This window comes from Scomber japonicus, chromosome 14 (genome assembly GCF_027409825.1).
Source record: "Scomber japonicus isolate fScoJap1 chromosome 14, fScoJap1.pri, whole genome shotgun sequence".
Lineage (NCBI taxonomy): Eukaryota > Metazoa > Chordata > Actinopteri > Scombriformes > Scombridae > Scomber > Scomber japonicus.
Window position 1 is genome coordinate 19,496,577 of NC_070591.1, and position 8,717 is coordinate 19,505,293.

The 8,717-nt window shown below is 38.6% G+C and overlaps 1 protein-coding gene across 1 annotated transcript; it reads left to right on the top strand.

The window, feature by feature from the left end:
* The first annotated feature begins 5,631 nt into the window (after positions 1-5,631).
* msx3 (muscle segment homeobox 3) lies at positions 5,632-7,088 on the top strand. The gene is made up of 2 exons (XM_053333228.1): positions 5,632-6,269; positions 6,682-7,088. Exons 1-2 carry the CDS (start codon positions 5,909-5,911, stop codon positions 7,086-7,088), a joined length of 768 nt encoding a protein of 255 aa, XP_053189203.1. The 5' UTR covers positions 5,632-5,908.
* The last annotated feature ends 1,629 nt before the right edge of the window (positions 7,089-8,717 follow it).

Here is an 8,717-nt window from a genome sequence, read left to right on the forward strand (position 1 = left end):
AGGTAATTACAAAGGTTTCAAGCATCATCTGCCATGTATCTCTCAGTATGTCTTCTTCAAAAAGAAAATGACTAAAATATCCTGGCAAAAAATGCTTAAAACAGGTCATGGCTGTAGCTCACCTGCACTTTGAGTTTCAATTGCCTTCATTTGGTCAATTCGAGGATGACACTACACAATATTCATATTTTAAGATCACTAGATGTTAGGTGATCATGGTCCTCCTGTGCCTTGGCTGACACTACATGTTGAATTACAACTAATTATAGCTTGTGGTCTATCATAACCTATGTGATGTGCAAAGATGATTGAGTAAGATGGTCAGTTGACCAAAATCAGCAACACCAAACATGTTGTCAAAACAATCACAGAGTAAATTATAGGTGCTGGCAAACTAGGTGAGTGAAAGTCCAAATTTCTGACATGCTTTTCTTTTGTACAGGGCCTTGAGAATGGGTCAGTATACTTCAAAAAATGTACTGATTGTATCATCAAACTGCATCTGATTAGAATTTGAGGACGCTGCAACCATAGACTGTAAAAAGAACAATTGACATAGCTACCATGATATCACCCATTGGTTTGTGGACTCGCGTTTTGAAGCCTCATGCTTGCCATTTTGACCATCTCCATCTTGGATTTTTGGAGCCAGAAGTGATGAGAAGTGACCACATTTGGACGAGAGAGTGGAACTGCTGCTAGCACAGTTAGAATGGTGCATTTACAGTATATGGTTAACTGTGATAATACAATTTTTTGCTAGCAAAAAATAAGTTTAAAACCATTAAAACAAAATGCAAACTGAACATCTGACTCCTTAGAGCATCTTTTAGTACAACCAAATGCTGAACAAGACTTTTTTTAGGCGACTAAAATGTAATAATTAACTTTCACGAACTGAGCATACATTGAAATAGCAACAGCTAGGGCTACACCTCTATTCTATGAATCTGGAGTTATGCCATAGTTATGTTACCTAACCGACATTGTCTCAGTAGTAGCAACTTGTCAATCACAACGTACCCTTGCCCTAAAACATACCCTGCATTATCAACAATTTTGAATTATATGGGACTATAATTTACAAAATGAATCCAATACTGTATTCAGGAAGACTTGTAACTAGCGATTGAAACAATAAACACATTGGGAGAGTGTTTACTGAGGTAATAAATCGAGTGAGAAGTAAGTTAATTTTCTCTTAGATATCCATATAGTTGGACTTTTTTTTGGCATTTTCCTTCTTTTCCTTCATTAGAAGGAATGCAGGTTTACAGCACATCATTTTTCAAACCAGGAGCTACCCACTTGGCTGTGACAGTCAAATTATGTAACTTTCAAAAACTGATAATTGGGCTACTGTGCAGAAGTGAGAAGTTAGCAGAGTCTGAACTCTCTCAAGCTTGCTTTTTTCATTATTCACGACTTCCACTATATTTCTTATTTACACATAAATGTCACAAAGGAGGGTTTCCGAAAGTGTCCACTGTTATTTGCATTATGTACCTCTCACTTATCTCTATGAAGGCAGGCTTTCCACAAGCATTGTTGTTCAAAAAACAGTGCTCGGCAGTGTCCACATTGGCTGTGATAAGTTAAGGCAAGGGTATGCTTGAAAACAATACCAAACTAGTTTGTTTGGTATGTCATTTAAGCAGATCTGTAGGCAAAGGTGTTCATAACTGTTCCCAACACAAAGCCATGGAAAGCCTGCTGTCATACAGAGGGGAGGAACATGAAAATCTTTCAAACTGGTATAATGATGTACATGGAAAAGTGAGAGAAGCATCTGAAGAATGAAAAAAGAGGGCTCGAGAGAGAGAGACAATTTAATTCTACTTACTTTGTCAACTCTGCACACCTGACTCTCCCTATTCCAACATCAGACAGGTGAGAGTGGAGGGAGTTTCAGACACCGTTTGACCATCTGACAAGCACTCCAGTTAACAATACTGATGCTGGTTAGTTACTTATAGTCACTCTGAGTAAAATCTAGTGTCATGTTTTACTCTGTGACACCCTCAGAAATGTTCACAGGTGATTTGGCACGACTAGAGGGCAGGTCAGAAAAAGGAGAAAAGGGTAAGTACATAATAAGGGTAACTCGTATAATCAGTGACCTTTTTCACAGTTGGGGTCGACAGTTTAGACCTGACCTTGACAGGGTTCAGATAGAGTAACAGCTCACATGACACAACGTGCTGACGGTGGGAAAGATGAAACAACTAATCAAGGCTGTTCCCTTCCAACTCCGATCAGATAAGGTGAAACATCACTGGAAGACCGCGGGCCCTCTTTGGCATGATTGGCATGACTGGGCCTGAGTGAAACTGAGCTACAGCCAAGTGTGCATGTATGCCTGACTTTATTATTTCAGTAATTAATGCAACACCATATCAATCACACCTAATTTGCAAGGTGAGCACTGCAAACATGGTGCCACATATAAATGATAAGTGTCGCTTTAAAGAAGGATGAAATAAACAGCCATGAAAATCAATGATCCCAGTTTATCTCATGGAAGCTTTAGCTTTGCTCATATTAAAGTCCTCAATGTGTCCCCTTGAATCTGACATGTGACACTAACGTTATCTAATGGTAGGAAATTAATTTGAGTTAATATTCCTCAATGATGGTGTAATGATGTGCAAACTAGATGAAGTTCTTGAGTTGAAAATTAAGAGTCATGTCACTTGACCTGAGGTCACATCTGACTGTATAAAATGAGGATGAGACCAGGTAGCTTTGGTTACTTTCAAAACATAATTTGCCATTAAAATGCCAAGATATATGATATGATTTATTTCAGACATTAAACTGTGAACTCTGGAATATCTTCACTTGAGACTTGAGTTGTGACTGGACACTAATGACATTTACATTTGACTTGTCGCTTGTGTTTCATGATGTGAGACCAATTCAAGGACACAAGCAAAGTTGACTTGGTTCCCACGTCTGTGTATGAAATTGACCCAATCATATATGTGATATTTATATATAAACAGCAACCAACCCTTCATTCTGAATGTAAGGATAAGGAGTATTCATATGGTGTGCGATTCATGTAAATGTAAGCATGGAAAAGAAAAGTTTGTGATTTCACGTCCATTAGCATTTGACATACCAGTGTCGGCAGGTCCACTCAGACACAGGATAATGTTCTGTTATGCTTCACCAGGCAGGCCTCTCGTCTCTTTTAAAGACGATACACTTTCACCGCAGAGTTCCCTGCTGTGTGTTTCATAAATGTTTATCCCACATGACTCCATACCCCTCCCCAAAGTTTGCTTAGGATAGCTGCGAGTCCTGCCAAGTCTCATGAAAGAGGAAGAATAATAAAAAAAGAAATATATAAAGCCTGCTTCAACATGTTTGGTTCAAAAGGAAAACTCTTTTGGAAACCACAATTACCTCCTTAAACAATCCTCTACTTTGGTAAGCCAGCAGGGTTCAGAGAAGTGTGTGTAAGAGTGCGCATACACTTGATAGATGGATAGATCTGAGTGAATGCTTATGTTTGAATTTTAATGTGTAGTTTACTATATTTAATTTACAATATTTACAGGACAGAAGGAAAGATGGGTCATAGGGAGGTGATACATGGTCAAAGGGATAGGTGGTAGGGGGAGTTTAATGTTATCTGGACATACAGTATAGAATTAGTATAAATCATTTTTTGTTTTTCCATTTCACAAATGAAGAAGAAGGGCATAATCAAGTTTTAAAAAATAATTCAATGTCATCTTGAATAACCCAAGTTTGCAGAGAACAGATCTGGTTAGATATTGTTCCTTGGACATCTATCCAATCCGAATACTTCATCTGATAGGTGCAATAGTACATCATAGAACTATAACTATTCATTTAGCTGTTTTCCAAATGTATCTAAAAGGAATACATGAATAGACAAAACACAGACAACAAATTCAGCTCCCTCATTTCTCAAACCAAAATATTCATTGTTGACTTTTCTGGCATGTGTGCTCTACTCTGAGAGAAACAGGAAATATCATTTACTCATTCATTACAAAACAATAGAACAGAAACAATACATCACAGACAGCCCTATATCCCTTTTCAAACGGGAGGAATCAGAGCGAGAGTGGTAATATTCACATTAAGTAGGAAAGAATGTAATGTTGTCGGACACTAAATTACAGTCATTGAAAGCTTGTATGGTTACCCAGCGATCTATCACTGTCACACAGAGAGGCAGAGGGGGAGAGAGAGCAGACAGGCGCCAGTCGCAGCAGGATCAAAGCAGAAATGTACCTCAGGGAGAGAAACAGTTAACTCCATTTAACCAATTGTCCTACAGACAGACAGCCAGTCAGTGTGCCGCTGCAGGCCCAACAACAGTTCCCATAAGATAGAAAAACTCTCGCATATTGGGTTTCGCTGGAAATGATTTGACTTGATTTGAAGAGCTGCAAAACCAGACCAATTTGGATGGGCCTCTTCAATGGGCCTCTTCAACTTCATTTGGGGTTTTACTGTCTCTCAAAGGGATGACAGACAATGAACACAATATGGCCAGTACACAGCCATAGATAATTTGATTACCCAACAGGCCACAAGACAGAAATTTACAGTGATAATAACTCTTAAGTGTATAAAAAGTACTGTAAATCACAGCCTGAATTTCCTTACTGCTTTAATGAAACACAGTGGAAACTTTTGTCAACTGATTCTCAATACACAACTTTTCAGACATATAGAAGAATTTTAGTTTTTATAACACAAGAGCACATTTTTATTGTGAACTTTTCTGGGTCAGTTTTTTGTTAGTTCTGCATTAAGTGATCATTTTTGGACATTTGGGGGAAGCAGAAAACTCAGTAAACACCTAACTTGACATATTATCGCTTTATATTGCAATCATGTAAGCATGTTAGTAAACAGTTGCCTGATTACACATTCGGCAGATTTGGAACATTAGCATTCATTTGGAGTCTGTTTTCTGGCTAACCAACAAGCAGCTCCAGAGGGAAATGTTAGTGACAACAGGATAGTCTTTTCACGGACTAGATGCTAACTTTAGTGCTTACGCCTGGGCAGGTAGAACACAGCGGGAGGAGAGCAGTGGGAGTGAACCAAAACAGTGGTGGAACCAAAACAATGCAATGAAAGATACTAAAACATTCTTGAGCTGAAGTGAACTGCAATGCAAGTAGGGTAATAATTATGTGTGCCACTACCAGCCACATACTTTATATTGCACATAGTTGCTTGATTCATTGTTAGTATAAAAATATTGACTAGTGCAATTGTTTGCAATTTTTTAAGAGTTATAGGAAAATAGAGGTTTGCCCAATTCTAATTTGCCTGTCATAACACAAATGAGTCCAAATTAGCTTAATTTTCATTAATCAAAATGAGAGACCTCCTCTGTCAGATGTATTTAAAGTATTACTATGATCACTGTTATTAATGTGATTGTCAAGTCAGTTTTACCAGTACTGAAAGGTACTGATCTAGGAGCCCAAAACAGGAGTAGGGAAATAAAAAGTCCTGCTGTGAAGGGAGGGCACTAGGACAAGGGGGCAGCAATCAATAAGACATTATTTTGGGGACTCGGAGTTCTGCGCTCCGCCCCTGATCGGAGTTTTACATCTGTCGAGCCACCATGAAATGAACCACAGCACTGTTATTAAAAGCCTGGCCTATCAGGAACAGGTTGGGCTGAGTCACGTGGACACATCGACTGACAGATAGGCTGTCGGCAAGGTGAGAGAGGAACTCATGGTACTTCGTTGAGGCAGAGGCAAGTCCGTGCGTAAAAACTGAAGTTTACCACGTAGCTGTGCGGCATCAACGGGAACGTCGACAATAACACTAGATTTCCTCGGAGTAAAGACACACAACAACAAAAAACAGCAACGGAGAGAGCTGCAGGAAAAGTGGTTGTATGGCACCTCAGTCGTGCGTAATGAATCCTGAGCAGGGATCGCCACCCTCGGCTGCTCCTGGGGAGACCTCACCAGAGGACCGCACCGCTGGAGGCATGGGAACTGAAGAACTCGACTTGTCACCTGTCAGAAGATGTAAAACCAAAAGCGTAGATCTGCCTTTCAGCGTGGAATCCCTCATATCGGACAGGACACCGGCGCGAAGTCTCCACTCCCCCGAGCCCGGCTTAGACGGCGTCCGGCCGGAGGTCACAGAGTGTCCGCCACCAAGTGGACTATATCAGTCCAAAGAAGAGACGGTGGACCTCAGTGACAAAGAGACAAGCCCCTGGTTTCAAGCTCCTTACACATCGCCTTCAAGTGAGTGTGGGCTCTTTTCATTCTCAGCTGTGGGAAACATGCGCTATTTCCCATTTTTCCAACAGTCTAAAACATATTTGGAAATCTCCAGACATCTTTGCGTAATGTTTGATATCCTGTTTTTTTTTCATGGAATACCATACATTGCTGAGGTACATCAAGATAAAAAATGAAGCCACTATCGTTTATAATATTTCTACAGAAATGAGATGATGTAATATAAGAGCAGTTTTGAAGGATTGAAATGAAGGATGTGCTGCCTAAAAAGGCAAAAAATTCAGCTATTAATAATATATTTCCCTGTTTTAGCTTTGCTATTATGCATAGTGTATAATTTAAACTGGCAGCATCACTTGTTGATGACTTAAATCACATAAATAACAATGATGTGACTTTCTAAATGTACTTCCAGGACTTCCCAGCCCACCACCGTGCAATCTGCGGAAACACAAGAACAACAGGAAACCCAGAACTCCCTTTACAACCGCTCAGCTGCTTACTCTGGAGAGGAAGTTCCGTCAGAAACAGTATCTGTCCATCGCGGAGAGAGCAGAGTTCTCCAGCTCCCTCTGCCTCACAGAGACGCAGGTCAAGATTTGGTTTCAGAACCGCAGGGCCAAGGCCAAAAGACTGCAGGAGGCCGAACTGGAGAAGCTCAAACTGGCCGCTAAACCGCTGCTGCCGGCCTTCGCCTTCCCCTTCCCCCTGAGTGCACCTATGGGTGCACCGTCTCTCTATGGGGCCCTGAACGGACCACGGCCTGCCTTACACGTCCCAGGAGTATTCAGTGGACCATATGGGATGTACTATTTGTCTTAACACTCATTAACTGTGAACTGGTTCTTTGGAAAAGCTGCCTTTAAAAAAAGCCTTAATACAGCAAATAATTTACACTGCAAAAATGTCCATTTCAATGAGTCTGAAAGCTTATAAACTATTAATTTTTTTAAATCAAATCCTTCTCGTTACAGTACCCCCCGCCTCAAACCCCCCCCCCCCCCAAAACAAACAAAAAAATATCTGATGTGGAAATGTCTCAAGAAAAACGTGAATTAAATGATATTTCCACTTTTTCGTATTTTTTCATATTTTATTTCATTTTCTATGGATGATTAAAATAATCCTAAAATGAGATTCACTCAACGGTGAATTACTCATTAACACGGTCATTTCTGCAGTGTATTCAGTAAAATCCTGTTTTTAGTGACGGAGTCTCACTGAGCTTATTTTACGGACTAAAAATTCAAAATTCAAAATTCATTGTGGATGTTGAGCTTTTCTGTTGCAGAAGGACAGAAAATTCAAGGCAAGTCAAAATAAGACAGATGTGATATGAATAAATGATTTAAATGCCTGTAAAGCAATAACTCACGATGACAGTGACGATGTGAATGTTAAATCTATAATCTAGTGGCCTTTCAACATTTCTCTCCTTATAATGGACTTTTTAATTTTTTTGAGGAACACTCAAAGCATAAAAAGGTTTAATTTAGCAAATGATTACATTTGGCCTTCATACTCCAAAACACACCTTTTGAAACATTTTATATTGGGATAACTGAGACCAGTCAGTTCGTTTTTTAAAGTGGATAAACCAAAAAAAGATCAAGTCTGGTTATATACACCTAAAATTGTAACAGCTAATGTGAAATTTTTTAGTTCAATAAAAAAAGAAAAGTTTTATTAGTTTACATCTTTCACAAATATGTTACCTTTGGCATTTTATGGAACTGTTAAAAGCAGCCATTTTATTTTAAGTTACCATGAATCCTGATCTTTCATGGGAAAATTCAGTAACATATAAACCACTTTATTTCCAGTCAATGTTTGCTTCTAACAAATATTTTCGATTTCACCAGATTAAAATTATGACTCAACTGTAAATATGCTTTATGATTGTCCTTTAAGTTATACTTTACCTCAAAAAGAAGAAACCTTTCTTTGCACAGATGTTCAAAGAGCTCTCACAGCAGGCAGTGTCAGTTTTTGTAAATAAAAATCGACTATTTTTGAAAACACTCAAAATGATAAAGATGGATTTCAGACATTAATGTACAGTGTATTTTATATTTGATGGGTGCAAAAGTGTTTTGTAAAATTATTAAAATCTATTACATAAATTCTGACATTTGTCTCATTTCTGTACTCAAATCGTCGTCCAGTCCCTGTTAATTGTATTTTTAATGTTGTTTTATCCACCACCAATACAACACAGTTAAAAGTAACAAAGAGCGTCTCATATGGTGTACTTTGTACTTTTTTCCCCTTTTGAAAACTGATACACAAATCTTTTTATTTTTTTTACTTTCAAAATAAAGACATACATTTAACACTGATGGATTGAAAACCACAAAGTGCTAATGTTCAAACTGTGGACTACAATGAAAAATATTTTTGACCACCTGAATGATCATCAGAGGACATCACAAAATTTTGTGAAAAAACAAT